This window comes from Staurois parvus, unplaced genomic scaffold (genome assembly GCF_062004578.1).
Source record: "Staurois parvus isolate SC_StPar_1 unplaced genomic scaffold, SC_StPar_1.0 ptg000715l, whole genome shotgun sequence".
NCBI classification, from domain to species: Eukaryota; Metazoa; Chordata; class Amphibia; order Anura; family Ranidae; genus Staurois; species Staurois parvus.
The window spans coordinates 12028514-12046268 of NW_028318511.1; the positions used below are offsets into that span (position 1 = coordinate 12028514).

General features: G+C 41.3%; 1 protein-coding gene across 1 annotated transcript in view; it reads left to right on the top strand.

Moving 5' to 3' along the window:
• Positions 1-17755, top strand: part of LOC149445698 (uncharacterized) — a 41524-nt gene that overhangs the window by 14279 nt on the left and 9490 nt on the right. The window contains exons 3-5 of the mRNA XM_089653613.1: positions 6676-6807; positions 8390-8456; positions 13013-13126. Of these exons, the coding sequence (XP_089509739.1) occupies positions 6676-6807; positions 8390-8456; positions 13013-13126 (313 nt within the window). The remainder of the gene's footprint in view (positions 1-6675; positions 6808-8389; positions 8457-13012; positions 13127-17755) is intronic.

Here is a 17755-nt window from a genome sequence, read left to right on the forward strand (position 1 = left end):
GCTTGTGTGGGTTTCCTCCGGGTACTCTGGTTTCTGCTCACAATCCAAAAACATGCTTGTAGGTTATTTGGCTCATGTCTAAATTGTCCTTATTGTGGATGTAAGTGAGGTAAGGACCTTAGATTGTAAACTCCTTGAGAGCATGGGTACTGCCTAAACTGTAGGTGCTATATACATACCCATAATAATAAATACAAAGGTTACTGTTGCTCTCCTCCCTCCAAAAAAGTCTTCTGATTTTCTTTATTTTCTGGGTAACTGGAATAGAAATGCATGTAGTCAATGAATTCAGAGTAAAGCCAGAACCATGATATATACAGTGGGGATCGAAAGTTTGGGCACCCCAGCTACAAATTTGTATTAATGTGTATAAAGAAGCCAAGGAAAGATGGAAAAATCTCCAAAAGGCATCAAATTACAGATTAGACGTTCTTATATAATATGTCAACAAAAGTTAGATTTTATTTACATCATTTACACTTTCAAAATAACAGAAAACAAAAAAATGGCATCTGCAAAAGTTTGGGCACCCTGCAGAATTTATAGCATGCACTGCCCCCTTTGCCAAGCTGTGACCTGCCAGTGTCATGGATTGTTCTCAATCATCGTCTGGGAAGACCAGGTTATGTCAATCTCAAAGGTTTTAAATGCCCAGACTCATCTGACCTTGCCCCAACAATCAGCACCATGGGTTCTTCTAAGCTGTTGTCTAGAAAACTGAAAATAGTTGACGCTCACAAAGCTGGAGAAGGCTATAAGAAGATAACAAAGCGTTTTCAGATGTCAATATCCTCTGTTCGGAATATAATTAAGAAATGGCAGTCATCAGGAACAGTGGAAGTTAAAGCAAGATCTGGAAGACCAAGAAAAATATCAGACAGAACAGCTCGCAGGATTGTGAGAAAAACAATTCAAAACCCACGTTTGACTGCACGATCCCTCCAGAAAGATCTGGCAGACACTGGAGTTGTGGTACACTATTCCACTATAAAGAGATACTTGTACAAATATGGTCTTCATGGAAGAGTCATCAGAAGAAAACCTCTTCTACGTCCTCACCACAAAAATCATCGTTTGAACTTTGCAAATGAACATATAGACAAGCCTGATGCATTTTGGAAACAAGTTCTGTAGACCGATGAGGTTAAAATTGAACTTTTTGGCCGGAATGAGCAAAGGTACGTTTGGAGAAGAAGGGGCACAGAATTTAATGAAAAGAACCTCTGTCCAACTGTTAAGCATGGGGTTGGATCAATCATGCTTTGGGGTTGTGTCGCAGCCAGTGGCACAGGGAACATCTCACGAGTAGAAGGAAAAATGTATTCAATAAAATTTCAGCAAATTTTGGATGGTAACTTGATGCCATCTGTGAAAAAGCTGAAGTTAAAGAGAGGATTGCTTCTACAAATGGATAATGATCCTAAACACACCTCGAAATCCACGGGGGATTACATCAAGAGGCGTAAACTGAAGGTTTTGCCATGGTCTTCACATTCTCCTGACCTCAACATAATTGAAAATCTATGGATAGACCTTAAAAGAGCAGTGCGTGACAGACAGCCCAGAAATCTCAAAGAACTGGAAGACTTTTGTAAGGAAGAATGGGCAAAGATACCTCAAACAAGAATTGAAAGACTCTTGGCTGGCTACAAAAAGCGTTTACAAGCTGTGATACTTGCCAAAGGGGGCAGTACAAGATATTAACTCTGCAGGGTGCCCAAACTTTTGCAGACGCCATTTTTTTGTTTTCGGTTATTTGGAAAGTGTAAATGATGGAAATAAAATCTAACTTTTGTTGACATATTATAAGAATGTCTAATCTGTAATTTGATGCCTTTTGGAGATTTTCCATCTTTCCTTGGCTTCTTTATGCACGTTAATACAAATTTTTAGCTGGGGTGCCCAAACTTTCGATCCCCACTGTACTTATTCCAAGTTCGAGATTTGGAAAGTATAAAAACAATTAGAGAAGCATGGCAGCCAGGCAACTAGCATTTTCAAAGCAGGTGGTCAGCAATGGCAGCCTATATATTTAATATAGCCCCGATTCCTTTTTCCTTTAGATCTGAGTAAACTAGGGAAGTGTTAGAACCTTTGTTAGATTTTTGTTGTGTCTGTACTCTGCTGGGGAGATTGAGAACATCTGATATTTTACAGCTTTCACCTGAACAGCATTTAAAGGTGAGGTCACCAGGGTACAGGTTTACTGCTTCGCTGGTAGGAAAACCTGTACAATATTGAGAGAAAGTGGACACCTGGCACTGTTGATTTCTCCTTTTGAAACTGCTAGTTACCTGGCTGCCATGTTTCTCTAATAGCTATAACAATTTATGAATTGTTGGCCTAGACAGGATTTCTGACTTCATTTAGACTTCACTGACTACATGCTGGTTTCATAAAGTCACAGAATAGGCACAACGGCCAGGAAATTAGCATTCACAGCAATGCCAAAGTTTGCTAAGTAGCACCAAGATGTCTGAAAGAGATGGGATGTTCTGTAGACCAATAACTTTTCTGATCACATGGGGTATACCATTTAGTTGGACGACCTGGGTGGTGTGGGATACTTCTGCTGCCACAGGCCCGATTGCCTGCTACTATTCAAGGAAATATTCATTCTTTCTACAAAGAAATGTAAGGAATGTCACACCCTCCGTTTATTGACGGGACCTGAAGCTTTGCTGTGTCATACAGTAAGACTTGTTTCCAGCACGTTCAAGCAAGTCAACAGCAGAATATCTAAAGAAAGTACATTTCTGAACAAAAAAAAAATCTCTATATGCCCATGGGACTTTTGAAGAGTTATGCCAGAAAGAAAAAACACAGTATTAAAAAATTATATTTTTTATTCACATTCTACATACAGTATCTATATTAAAAACAACTTGGTAGAAAGACAGATAAGCAACCTAAATATTCACTGATGTACATTTCTCATACAAAAAACACTGTGAGCACATAAAAGTAAGCAGGCAATGTCATGAATCTCGGCACATTTCGTAAAGCAATGTTCACTTCTTCAGGAGAATTGGTAATCATACTGACAGAAATATCTGCAGAGAAACCATATCATTAAAGTTATACTAAAGGTTATTTATTTTTTTTGTAAAGTAAGAGACATGTCTATACTTACCTGCTCTGTAGTGGTTTTGCACAGAGCAGCCTTGATCCTCCTTCTTGGGTCCCCGCAGGCTCTCCTTGCTCCTCCATTCTGTCGGGTGCCCCCACAGCAAGAAGCTTGCTATGAGGGCACCCGCTGCTCCATGTCGATTCACACACGGACCCAAGGATTCTCCCCACCCCCTCCCTCCTCATTGGCTTAATGGCTGTGATTGACAGCAGCAAAAGCCATTGGCTCCTGCTTGCTGTCTCAGCCAATGAGGAAGCAGAGACCCGGGACAGCCGAGGCTGTTGTGCACATTGCTGGATCTCGATGGGGCTCAGGTAAGTATTAAGGGGGCTGGGGGCACTGCTGCACACAGGTTTTTTCACCTTCATGCATAGAATGCATGAAGGTAAAAAACCTTCATCCTTTACTACTGCTTTAATGTATAATAATCAATAGCATGCACCCACATGTGCTGGTGTGATGACATCACTGACATCGCTCGTCATCACGCCCAGCCACCTATGCAGTTTGTCTGACCGCCATCTTAGAGGCGCCGTTCTCTCTGCTGTTCTGTCGGTGGAGGCCACGGATGTGGTCTTGCTCCTCCCCTGTATGATGCTGGATGGCTGGTTTGCTGCCCCCCCCCCGGGGGCTATTATAGGGATTTTCAGGGAGGGGTACTTGGACATCTCTGTTGGTTATGGCTGCCAGACACGCTGGTGTTCCTGCTTTTTCTCTTTTTACTTAATAAGTAGGCTAAGGTCAACCATGCAGTTTTCTTTGGCTTTTCTTTTTTTTTTCTTCTTTCATCTTGGTTTCAAACCTGTTTATGGTTTTTCCTCATCTGGCTGCTTCTGTTTTCTGATGTTACTTTACAGTTTCTTTTTCACTCTTTTACTTTTTGTGGGCTAACCTTGGCAGGTTTTATGCTTTTACACACTGTTTGGATTTTTTCTTTCATTTAATATTCGTAAAAATGCCCGCCTCATCCTATATATCTTTCTACATCTCACTCGGATTGGGTTTGGTCACGCCCATGAGCATTTTTGTTAGATTTCATTAATTCAGGGACTGAGCTGCACCTAGATTCATGCACTCTATCCTTTAGTATCGTTAATACATTTATGAAACAGACTAATCAAAAGTTATGCATGAACCCGATTCACAATGCTATGACAATGCAGGAAAACAATTGCTCAATAAAATCTTTCCACATTTAGAGCCATTCACTCTTATGCATTAGAGTAACATGCAGTAAGGGCCAGTTCACACTACATGCATTTCAGTTGCTATTTTTCTGCATCCAAAACGCACAGAAAGTAGGTTCTATGGTTGTCAATGTCATAGTTCACATCAGTGCTTGCAGTTCTAGTGCATTCCGGTTGCAGAAAAAAAAAGTAGAACAGGCTGTATTTTTTCTGCACAGAACTGTACTGGAACGTGGTAAACACATCAAAAACGCACTGGACTGCACATGTCCCTCTATAAATTGAAGAAAAAGAGGGGAAAAATGAACTGGAATGCACAAAAAAATGCACTGGAACGCATCAAAAACGCGCATACGGAAACACATCTGGAACGCATCTGGACTGCGTTTCTATAGTGTGAACCGGCCCTAAAACATTCGATTTACCTACCCCATGTTGGAGGATGAACCATAGTGTATTGCCATGCCATTCATTTTGAATAGCACTGCGAACACACTGTTACAGTAGGGGGCAACACATCCACACTATGGTGCACCACAACATATGCCCTGCATTAGAAAAGGGGTCATGTTTGTATTTTTATGTCCATTAAATACTGTCCATGCTTTTTTTATTACAGTGATCTCTGTCCTAAGGGAAAAAGTACATGTAGTACTTTATCCCATGTTCCTACATGTTGTGGAAAGCTAGCAACATGTTCGGACAGAATGCCCCTCTGGGAGGGAGTCCCAGGATAGCCAAGACTCCAGTGTACATTGCTGGATCAAGAGGAGTCTTAGGTGAGTATTAGGGGGGTTGCTTGCACACAGAAGCTTTTTTACCTTCATGCATAGAATGCATGAAGGTAAAAAACCTTGAGCCTTTAGAACCACTTTAAATCTGCCTTAATGTTAGTTTCTTTCAATCCAGTACATAGAATGAGTCTGAATGGAAGAGGAGGGTCCAATAATGTGAACCAATTTGACTGTCAGTCTAACACTGGGAGCTTGCCAACAATAGGCTCAATTCACAATGTTTACACACCAGGATAAAGACTGGTATTTTCAGAAAAGGGACAGTTATTTCCAGCTAAGTCCAATTAAATTCGGAAATGACAGTCACATGGTTAAAATAAAGATATTTATCTGTGTTTAGGCTTTGTGAATTGAACTATATGACTTCATCAGTGTGGTGATGCTCCCTGATATTTTAGATTTCATATCAGCAGGCTAAGGCCAGGTACGTTATCATGCTACATTTCTTAAAGCGGATTTCCAGTCATTGTTTAGGTTATTAAAAGTCAACAGCTAAAAGAACTATAGCTACTAACTTTTAATAAACACACGTGCCTGTCCAAGGGTCCAGCGATGTGCTCACTCGGGCCGTCCCTTCTCTCTCTCTCTTCTCTTGGGCTGTCCCTTCTATCCCTCTTCTCTCCCCGATTCGTCCGGCAGTCTTCTGGGACCTGTGACGTGTCCCAGAAGACTGTGGGAGGAAGGAGGGCGGGCTGAACTTCTGGAAGTGGGAGCGGGGACCTGTCAAAACAGGTATCTGCTCCCCTCCCAAAAAGTGCAAAATATGGCCACGGAGTGGAGAGGAGGAAAACAAGCAGAGCTTCCACTTTTGAGTGGAACGCCACTTTAACTGCAGTAGAACAAAGTGATATCACTATGCTGTCTAGTTCGGGTGACTGGCTCCAGTTCTGGCAAGAAAGACAGTTACTTAAACTGGGTTTTTATCCGATAGTTTAAAATCAAGGTAACAATATGGAAGTTGGCATCATTTTTCTGGTTTGTGTTTTTTTTTTATCATAGTCCTTCTTTTACTACCTGATGAGTCACTGACCTGGAACAATCACGTGATTACCAGATGTCAGAGCACCCAAAATGCAGGGCTTATTAACAAACATATTTTCAGTGCATTTTATATTTAATTTGGTTCACCGGGACTTCTTATGTCTAAATATGACTAACAGGCTTTCAAAGGGTAGGATATTATTGTATAGCTGGACCATAGCTATGAGAACCATTAGGCTGCAATCATCACAGCTATAGCGGAATCAACTATTTTTTAAGAATGAAGGGGTAGGTAACTCTTTACACCATTGACTTCACATTTCATCATTCATTCCTGACTAGCAAACCACAGAATTGACAGGAAAACACAACCATCCTCAGGTGTTCCTCTATTAGACACCATTTAGCATTATCACAACTGATAAAACAGATCTGATCAAATTTAAAAGGCAATAACTGAGGAAGCTAGACAATTAAGAAAAACAGAGCTGTATGGACAGAATGTATAGAGTGACCATACACTCTAGATGTATATTTATGTAAGTAGTTATGTCTTATCTAACACCCTTCCTTTCTACATCAGTAACCTTACCTTGGATTCTACTACAAAAGTGCCTATAATACCTCCACCAGCTTGGTGGGGAGACTCTGGGAGCCCAGCAGCATCTCAGCATTCAGACAAACCCATGGAGAACCGTGCAGACCAACCAAGAAGGTGAGGAAGCTACCATATTGTCTCCATTCACAAATGTACTCTATGCTAAAAAATGAGATAGAAATTCCATTCTCATCCTTGTATTCAGAACTCACGTAAAACACATTTCTCCTTAAAGTGCAAACTCACATTTGCTAAGGAACTTGCTTCCCAATAGAGGATATTTTCACAGTTAATTACAAAAATTCTCCCTCATGTGGTCCTACTTGCCCAGAAACAACTGTTGCTTGCACGCCATAGCCCAGGCTTTCACTTCAGCATGCTTCAGCCCCCATAGTCCTAAGTGCACATATGCACAGTGTTTCCCGGGGAAGTAATGGTCCCTAAATGGTACATGCATGCAGCTCAGAGCAGGGGCGGACTGACAACTCATGGGGCCCCCAGGCAATAGGGGATCATGGGGCCCCTGTGTCCTTGCCCAAACTCAAAAAAGCCTATGAAAAAGGTACCAGGGGCATCTCATGGGGCCCCCTACTGACCCCGGGCCCTCGGGCAGTACCCAAGTTTCCAAATGGTCAGTACAGGCAATTTTATGTCCCATAAACATGGAATTACATATGCACACAATTTGTGTTATGAGAACTGGAGCATGCTTGAAAGAAGTCCAAGGCCAAAGCCACTGTGTGTGGCCATGGGCTGCCTTGGACCAACTGGTCATTGAGAGGTAGTATTTTTGACTTTCAGTATGAGTCTGGGAGGGTTGGAGGCCATTTGATGAAGTAAAATGCACTTACACTTTCAAGTAAACCTGCCACAAAACTGGTCAATCCAAACTGAGCACATGATGAAGAATTCATAACCAGCAGTTACATCTGGTGAGAACCAACATGCCAAAATGATCTGTGGATTCAGAGATATAGATAGCTGAAGTTATATTTTCCAGTTCAAGTCTAATATACCGCTGCCCTATCCTACCTGCCTATTAGTCTTTTTAATGCCCATTTTAATGTCATGGACAGCTTAATTAGGCAATGGGGAGACCTTGGAGATGAAAAGAGATAGGATCAAGTAAAGCTTACTAGAAAATGTAAGTTTTGCATTTAAAGTCAACCGCTTTTATCTTTTTATTTACTCGTTTGATTTTTGGTTGCTCAGTTTGGAGTGCCAGACTTTGTAGAGGGTTCACTTTAAAGATTAGCTGTTATAACTGCCTAGGACCCTAATCAAATATAGTCCACCCCAGATGCATGTGCCCCTGCATCTCAAATATGCAACCAGCATCAGTATTTACAACCCACAGATGAAGTCTTTTTGCCTCTGGCCAAGCTCTTCATAGACCTCTATGGGGCCACTACTTGAAGTGGGAGAAACGTGGGTAATATTGGAGTTTTTGGGAATCAACTGAGCAGACATAGCCAACAAGTATATTTTGACCATTGTATGTGAAGAAGTATACGTCTGAGGCAGGGGAGGGAGGATAACTCTAATCAGAAAGCATAGGATGTTACGACAACTGTACTTTATATGAAATTTCAGTTATTCTTTAAAGATTCTTAATAGTAGTCCAAGGTATGCATAATAAAGTGAAACATAGGTTTACTGGTCCTTTTAACAGTATCCCACATATTTTTTTTATCTTCAGGATCAAAGATAAGTTTACTGGCACTCAACCATCCAGTCAGAGCCAAGAAGCCAATCTCAACTCCTCTGTAAGTCATCATCTTCTGAACTTTACTAAATTGCATTACTTTTGTTTTATTTAATCTGATACTTTATATGACTTTTACTGTGCTTTATGGACATTCTTCCATTTCTTGTTATCAGTGTTTGCAGTGGATGATTATTCATTACTATTATTACTTTGTACAATTGTTTCCTAGAATCATTCCACTCAAATATTCAACTGTGAGTGTTCAAAGGTATCCACATTGACAAAGGTACCTGCAGAATCTAGATGTCGGCTGTGTGGGAAGATTATGAGATTATCAAACACTAGGCCAGGAGAAATTCCCAACTAACCATTTAGTAAAGCAAATGTGCATGTTTTTAAAGCCATTGTGGATAGAGCATGGAGTTTTTTCTGCTATCTGAATCCTATTGAAATTTCCCTACATTTCCTATCCAGGCAGTAAGAAGAAATCTCTCTACAGTGAGGGAAATACCCTTTTTTTTGTCACTAGAACAAGTTTCTCTGTTGAAAGACCTCTACCCTTCTCCAGTACTTCCCCTCTATTGAAAATTTTGGATTGTTCCCAACTGCATGTGTTAAAGACAATGGTGTTCAGAACAAATAGGAACTGCCTGTATACTCTTGCCACATGAGGCCGGGTATTGTCATGCACCAGGAGGAACCCAGGACTCAATGCACCAGCGTAGGGTCTGACAATGGGTCCAAGGATTTCATCCAGATACCTAATGGTAGGCAGGGTGCCATTGTCTAGTCCAGTGTTTCTCAACCTTTTTTCAATCAAGGCACCCTTTAAAATTATGGACAGTCCTAAGGCACCTTTTAAAATTATGGACAGCCTTGAGGCACCCCATTTTAGAATGGGGTGCCTCAAGACTCTCCATAATTTTAAAGGGTGCCTTGTGACTATTCCGAATTTTAAATGGGCATCCCATTCTAAAATGTGAAAAACTATTCTAAAAGTTTTATACAACGCAGCAACATCCACACATGTAGGAGACCCAACGTTAAGCAATTTATTCTTCCAGAGCAAACATACTTTTGCATACTGGTACTGACTAGTATTCCAGTGTTTCTTTTCCCCCTCAGTTTTTCTCCATCACTGAGTTAATGTGACCCCAGCACTGATGGAGAGGGGCAGGCAAGGGTCAAACTAGGATGCTGTGCAGGCAGCAGACATCCTCCTTATTAACTGATGATGTAATTGGTTGTTAGGACACCGGCGGCTAGAAGGTCGGAAATTGTGCGCAATGAAAACTTGCAACTTTGTGTAACTAAAAAGCAGGCTTGTTCCTCCAGCTGGCTTGTATACATGTTTTGGGCAATTTTTAGACATTTTGCCAAGGCACCCCTGAAGAAACCTCAAGGCATCCCAGGATGTCTGGACACGCTGGTTGAGATAGGCTGGTCTAGTCTGTAGAGGTCTGTGCATCGCTCCATGGATATGACTCCCCAGGCCATCACTGACCCACCACCAAAACGGTCATGCTGAACGATGTTACAGGCAGTATAACGTTTTCCAAGGCTTCCCCAGACCCTTTCACATGTGCTCAGGGTGACTCTGCTCTCATTTGTGAAAAGCACAGGGTGCCAGTGGTGGACTTGCAAATTCTGGTGTTCAATGGCAATCAAGCTTTATGGTGCAGAGACATTCACACCAGTGGCCTGCTGTAGGTCATTTTTGGGCTTGGGCAGTGCTCATCCTGTTCCTCCTTGTACAAAGGAGCAGATACAGGTCCTGCTGATGGGTTAAGGACCTTCTACGGCCCTGCCCAGCTCTCCAAGAGTAACTGCCTGTCTCCTGGAATCTCTTTCATGCTCTTGAGACTGTGCTGGGGTACACAGCAAACCTTCTGGCAATAGCACGTATTTAAGTGCCATCCTAGAGGAGTTGGACTGCCTGCGCAACCTCTGTAGAGTCCAGGTATCGCCTCATGTTACTAGTAGTGACACTAACCCTATCCAAATGCAAAACTAGTGAAAAACAGTCAGAAAGGATGAGTAGAGAAAAAAATGTCAGTGGTCTCCACCTGTACAACCATTCCTGTTTTGGGGGTCATCTCATTGTTGTCCATCTAGTGCACCTGTTAATTTAATACCAAAGCAGCTGAAACTGATTAAGAACCCTCTCTGCTACTTAACTGACCAGATCAATATCTCATGAGTTTAATTGACTTGTTGCTATATTCTGATTAAAAAGTGTTCCTTTAATTTTTTTGAGCAGTGTACTTTAAGTAAGAATATAACGTAACTTGGGGACTTTCATACATGATTCCTATTCCCTTTCCTTCAGCTAGCTCAAACAGCCCTTTCATCATATATTTGTTTGGCACTGTATCCACTTTAATTAAAGTAAATGCAGAATTACAGATTTAGGATTACCTTATCCAAAAACACCAGTGATCACCTAAGTGGTCTAGTATTCTCAAACAATACAAGAATAAACTGTAAATGACTAGGGCACATAGACTGCATCCCATATACACTATATTGCCAAAAGTATTGGGACACCCCTAAAAATCATTGGGTTCAGGCGTTCCAAATACCTCCATGGCCACAGGTGTATAAAATCGAGCACCTAGGCATGCAGACTGATTCTACAAACATTTGTGAAAGAATGGGTTGCTCTCAGGAGCTCAGTGAATTGAAGTGTGGTACCGTGATAGGTTGCCACCTGTGCAATAATTCCATCCATGACATTTCCTTGTTACTAAATATTCCACGGCCAACTGTTAGTGGTATTATAACAAAGTGGAAGCAACTGGGAACAACAACATCAGCCACGAAGTGGTAGGCCATGTAAAATGACAGAGCGGGGTCAGCATATACTGATGCGCACAGTGCGCAGAAGTCACCTGTTGTGTGTACAGTCAATAGCTAAAGACCTCCAAACTTCGTGTGGCCATCAGATTAGCACAACAGTGCATAGAGAGCTTCATGGAATGGGTTTCCATTGCCGAGCAGCTGCATCCAAGCCTTACATCACCAAATGCAATGCAAAGTGTTGAATGTAGTGGTGTAAAGCATATGTATAAAAAGTGCAGCGCTAAAAGGTGTATACTCCAATAAAATATGTTAAGATCAATATGTACTCCAGTCCAAATAAAAGAATATAATTACTAAAAAGATTAAAAATTCAACATAAATTAATAAAATGGTGACAGTTCGTGATGAGTGATCGATACAGGAGTTGTTAGTGACTTCACGATCCAGTGGTCTGGTAATAAAAATAGTAAAAATACGCACTCACCAGATGCGTATCTTTAATACGCATGTGATAAATAAACCAGAGGACCCCCTCATGGGATGGTATGGAGGAGATGGGCCATCTTAACAGACTCTCCTTCCTCTGGGTGTAGAGCAGCCAAACCATTGTCTCCCTCTAGGAAATGGACAGGGTACTGGGCAACTTACAGCAGGATGTGCGTTATCCTTAGGGTTGGTGTCATGTGTTACAGACTCCTGATACTTGGGCTCTGGAACGGTTGTTTGGCTCACCAAGGAGCCAGCAAGAAGTAGCCCATTGTGTAGTAGTTTAAAATTGGCGTTTATTAATCCACGTGGTAAACAATTCAAATGTAGGTAAAAGCAAGTAAAAACAATTACTGACCAATGTGCAATAGATGTCACGGCATGCAGGCCCCTTTAACGCGTTTCGTACAATAGCACTTCATCAGAAAGGCATGGTGTAAAGCATGCTGCCGCTGGACTCTAGAGCAGTGAGACGTGTTCTCTTGAGTGACAAATCATGCTTCTCTGTCTGGCAATCCATGTCTGGGTTTGGCAGTTGCCAAGAGAATGTACTTGACTGACTGCATTGTGCCAAGTGTAAAGTTTGGTGGAGGGGGGAATTATGGTGTAGGATTGTTTTTCAGGGGTTGGGCTTGGCCCCTTAGTTGCACTGAAGGGAACTCTTAAGGTGTCAGCGTACCAAGACATTTTGGACAATTTCATGCTCTCAACTTTGTGGGAACAGTTTGGGGATGACCCCTGCCTGTTCCAACAGAACTGCAGGTTTGGGGTGGAGGAACTCAACTGGCCTGAGCACAGTCCTGACCTCAACCCGATAGAACACCTTTGGGATGAATTAGAGTGGAGACTGCAAGCCAGGCCTTCTCATCCGACATCAGTGCCTGACCTCACAAATGGGCTTATAGAATAATGGTCAGATATTCCCATAGACACACTAATAAACCTCGTTGACAGCCTTCCCTGAAGAGTTGAAGCTGTTATAGCTGGAAAGGGTGGGCCAACGCAATATTAAACCCTATGGACTAAGACTTGGATGCCAATGAACATCATGTGCATATAAAGGTAGGCGTCCCAATACTTTCGGCAATATAGTGTATGTATCTGTATACATATGGAGTATATCTGATTTACTAAATATGATCAAATAAATGCATTACTTTTTACTACTAGAGTGTAGACTGTGAGATTATATACAATGACTGAAATCAATGCAATATAAAATATGTTTTATTGGTGTAATCTTTAATGAATTCTGTAAAATAGGTCTTGCTTGTTTTATTGAGACTTGCCTAAAACCTTTTCTTTCACTGCCCTTTGCCTTAATAGACTGTGAGTGAGAATTTGGAACAAGATAAAGACTCCTTGAACCAGAAGATCACTGAGCTCCTGGACCATCTTGTACGGGCACAAAGTACCATCTGTGCCCTGGAGAAACTCAACGTAAGATCTTTTCTTTAGTTCATATTACTGCAAAAAATTTCACAGGTTAGGAAAAGTATATACACTGTACCTCGATTTTCTTAAATTTATTACAATTACCTTAAGCTCATTAACGCCTGTCTAATGCCCATACTAAGGCATGCTGAGTTGTTCTTTGCATTTTTTTAAAAATATATATTCCACCATTCGACCATCTCAAAAAAAAGGCTTTTTTGCTGATGGATAAATAGAGGAACACAAAGACACAAACACTCACCTTTGCTGGAAAAATCTTACTGAAGTCGCTCTGCAGTCTAGGTCAGATGAAAAAGCCAGGCCACATAGTCATGCGAGTTCTACTGAAGGGCAGGATCAGAGTTCAGAATGCCTGGTCCTATAAAATATACAGTTAGGTCCATATATTTTTGGACACAGGCACAATTTTAGTTTTTTTTCAGGTATTTACTAAAACATATTCAAGCTATAGTTATATAATGGATATGGGCTGAAAGTGCACACTCTCAGGTTTAATTTGAGGGCACGTACATCCAAATTGGAGGAAGAGTTTAGGAATTACAGCTCTTAAGAAGAGTCATCCCCCCTTTTTCAAGGGACCAAAAATAATTGGACAATTGAATCAAAAGCTGTTTCATGGCCAGGTGTGGGCTACTCCATTATTTCTTCATCAATTAAGCAGGTAAAAGGTCTGGAGTTGATTCTAAGTGTGGACTTTACATTTGGAATCTATTGCTGTGAACCTACATCATACGTTCAAAGGAGCTGTCCATGCAAGTGATGGTAAAGAAAAACCCATTCACAACATCCAGACAAGTGAAGGACACTCTCCAGGAGGTGGGCGTATCATTGTCAAAGTCTACAATGAAGACTTCACTAGAGCAAATACAGAGGGTTCACCACAAGGTGCAAACCATTCATAAGCCTGAAGAATAGAAAAGCCAGATTAGACTTTGCCATAAAACATCTAAAAAAGCCAGAACAGTTCTGGAAAAGCATTCTTTGGACAGATTAAACTAAGATTAATCTGTACCCGAATGACAGGAAGAAAAATGTGTAGAGAAGGCTTGGAACAGCTCATGATCCAAAGCACACAATGTCATCTGTAAAACATGGTGGAGGCAGTGTGATGGCATGGGCATGCATGGCTTCCAGTGGCACTGGGTCATTGGTGTTTATTGATGATGTGACAGAAGCAGCCGGATGAATTCTGCAGTGTTTAGAGATATACTATCACCCCAGATTGAGCCAAATGCAGCAAAGTTGATTGGACGGCGCTTCACAGTACAGATGAACAATGATCCAAAACACACTGCAAAAGCAACACAGGAGCTTTTGAAGGAAAAGAAGTGGAATATTCTGCAATGGCCGAGTCAATTACCTGATCTTAACCCAATTGAGCATGCATTTCACTTGCTGAAGGCAAAACTAAAGGCAGAAAGAACCAAAAACAAAGAATAACTGAAGACAGCTACAGTTAGAACCTGGCAAAGCATCACAAAGGAGGAGACCCAGTCTTTGGTAATGTCTATGGGTTCCAGACTTCAGGCAGTCATTGCCAGAAAAGGATTCTCAACAAAATATTAAAAACGAGCATTTTATTTATGATTATATTCATTTGTCCAATTACAATTGAGCTCCTGAAAATGGAGGGATGGTGTATAAAAATGGTTGCAGTTCCTAAAATTTGTACTTGATATTTATGTTCAACTCCTTGAATTAAAGCTGAAAGTCTGCAGTTCAAATTCATTTGGATTGTTTCGTTTCAATTTATTCTGGTGGCATACAGAGCCAAAAGTATGAAAATTGTGCCTGTGTTGAAATATATATGGACCTAACTGTATATAACTCTCCTGTACTGCACAATTCTCTTTCTGATCAATTTCAGCAGCCCTCATACCCTACTTGTTCTACTATACTATAAGAGCTACTTATTCTACTATTTATTTATTACCATGAGTATAAACATAATAATATTAAATCAACTCAGGGATGTTAAATTTATGACACCCGGGACATGTAGTTTTGTTTACCTTTAGCCCTGCTGTGCGCAAGCAGCAGGGCTCACCTGTCAGGTGGAAGCATTCGGGCGACAGCGCTGCCGCCTGATTGCTTCCACACAGCCCACTATGTTGCCAGCTTCCGCCCCCCTTGACCGCTATGTCTCCCGGGCTTCGCTTGCCCATCTGCGGGCCTGGGACCAGTTCAGTGGTTGCCGGCAGGTACAGGGGAGGGTGGAGAGCGGACACAGCCACTCCCCTCCCCTTCTTGTCCTGACCCAGAAGTGATGTGACGTCACTTACGGGTCCCCGGTGACAGATTCCTGGCCATCAAAACCGGGAAAGAATGTAAAGTGGTGTGATGTGCACTGCATTACATTCAGTGGAGTACAGGGGAGACATGCAGGGTCTTTTAGACCCTGGATGTTTCAATAAAGAGAACCTGTCAGCATAAATCTTCACATATGGGACTCTTTGTCCCCTATGTGGTGAAAAAAAAAAGTTTAGTACAAATTTTTTTTTGTAATTTCTAAAAAATTAGTTACGCCCAAGCATATAACACCCCACAAAATTTTTCAATGCCCCCCCACATATGTATGCATGTTCAAATGTAAAAGCACATGCTGGGGCACCAACGTATGAAAACGACAATTGGAATACACGTTACATATCGGCACACACACTAGAATGAGAGCAATAATTCTAGCACCAGACTTATGACCTATAAGGGGCTTTAAAAACGTCGCCTATAGAAAATATAGGGTACTATAGTTTGTTGCCATTTTACAAGAAGACGCAAATTTATGAATGTCTAATATTTACAAATGTTGAATATCTATTTACTCGGTGCAACCTCGTCTTTTATAATTTACAAAAAAATTGGATAATGTATTGCTTTTTCTACCCTAAAATTAACGCAAGTGTATTTCTTTCTGAAATTTTGTGTATCACCTTTGTGATAATATCATGTGACATAAAAATTGGAACTACCGCTATTTTATTCTCTAGGGTTTCTGTTTTTAGAAAATATATAATGTTTTGGAGTTTTGTGTAATCTTCAGGCCTTAAATGATTTTTTTAAACGTGTGCAAAAAACGCAAAAACAGCTATGGCAGCGAAAGGGATAAAGGATAAGCCCAACACTCTCTTTTCCTGACAAGCACCCAATCGGTGCTCAATACACTGCAAGGTCTCTCCCCTCCCTACTAGTTCCTGGGTGCAGTGCTGGAGACAGGCAGGGAGGGGAGAAGGAGATATGCAGCACAATGTTAAAACTATTAAACGTTTAAGTCGCCATAAAGCCCCTTTTTGTTTTTAAAAGCCCCAGACATTACTTAACCACTTGCCTACTGGGCATTTTTACCCCCTACCTGCCCAGGCCAATTTTCAGCTTTCAGCGCGGTCACACTTTGAATAACAATTGTGCAGTCATGCAACACTACCCACACAAAATTTGTATCACTTTTTCTGAGACAGAGCTTTCTTTTGGTGGTATTTAATCACCATTGGCTTTTTTATTTTTTTGCTAAACTAAAAAAGACTGAACATTTTGGAAAAAATAGTTCTTAGTTTCTGTTATAAAATCTAGTAAATAAGTAATTTTTCTCCTTCACTGATGTGCGCTAATGAGGCTGCAGTGATGGGCACTGATAGGTGGCACTGATGAGGAAGCACTGATGGGCACTGACAGGCATCTTTGGTTGGCATTGAAAGGCATCACTGTTAGGCACTGAAAGGCAGCACTGATAGGCAGCTCTGATGGGCACTGATATGTGGCTACACTGAATCAGTGCCCTGATGATCAGTGTAGATGTCCCCTCTGAGGAATGCCGTTTACTGGCTCTCCTGTCCTCACACGCTGTTAGCGTGAGGAGAGAACTACCGATAACCAGCATTTCCTATTTACATGCGATCAGCTGTGATTGGACACAGCTGATCATGATAGAGACTACGTCATGGTCTCTTTACTGTGATCGGTGATCCGCTGAGTCTCAGGGACAGTGCACCACCGATCGACACGCATACACAGCTATAGTGGGAGGATGCCATATGACGTCCTCCCAGAATGAGAGAACCGCCTGTCCGTCATTTCCTTATATTGCAGGCAGGAGGTGGTTAAAAAAAATAATGTTAACCAAAACCGGATTTAAATCTGCTTTATCAGCACAAGTAGATTGTCATGAGGGACAAGTAGATTGGAGCACCAACTTAGTCCCTGGACAAGTAGTTTTTAAAAAATTTCCACACCCCTGAAACTCCACTGTGCCAAAATTCTGAATAACCCAGCCACTCTCCCTTCCCATTACATATAAATTCTACTTGCATATGTATAGGTGTATTACAAATATTTAACTCCAATATACCATAATATGGCTTTCTCCTCCACCCCAATATATGTGATATTAAACATAAATACAATCCACCGTGCTGGAAATGAAATATTGTGAAATACAAGTCTAATCTAAGTTATAAATATGTACCCAAATTTTGCTGTGATCTACCACAAATACACTCTTCACCCAGGTTGTGCTCTCACCTTTGGTATATATAACCTGTATATGATAGAAGTTCAGTATAAGCCTTTCCCTTTCAGGGGTTACAATAGCACTTTTCACCTCTCCTCCTCTGTGTTTCC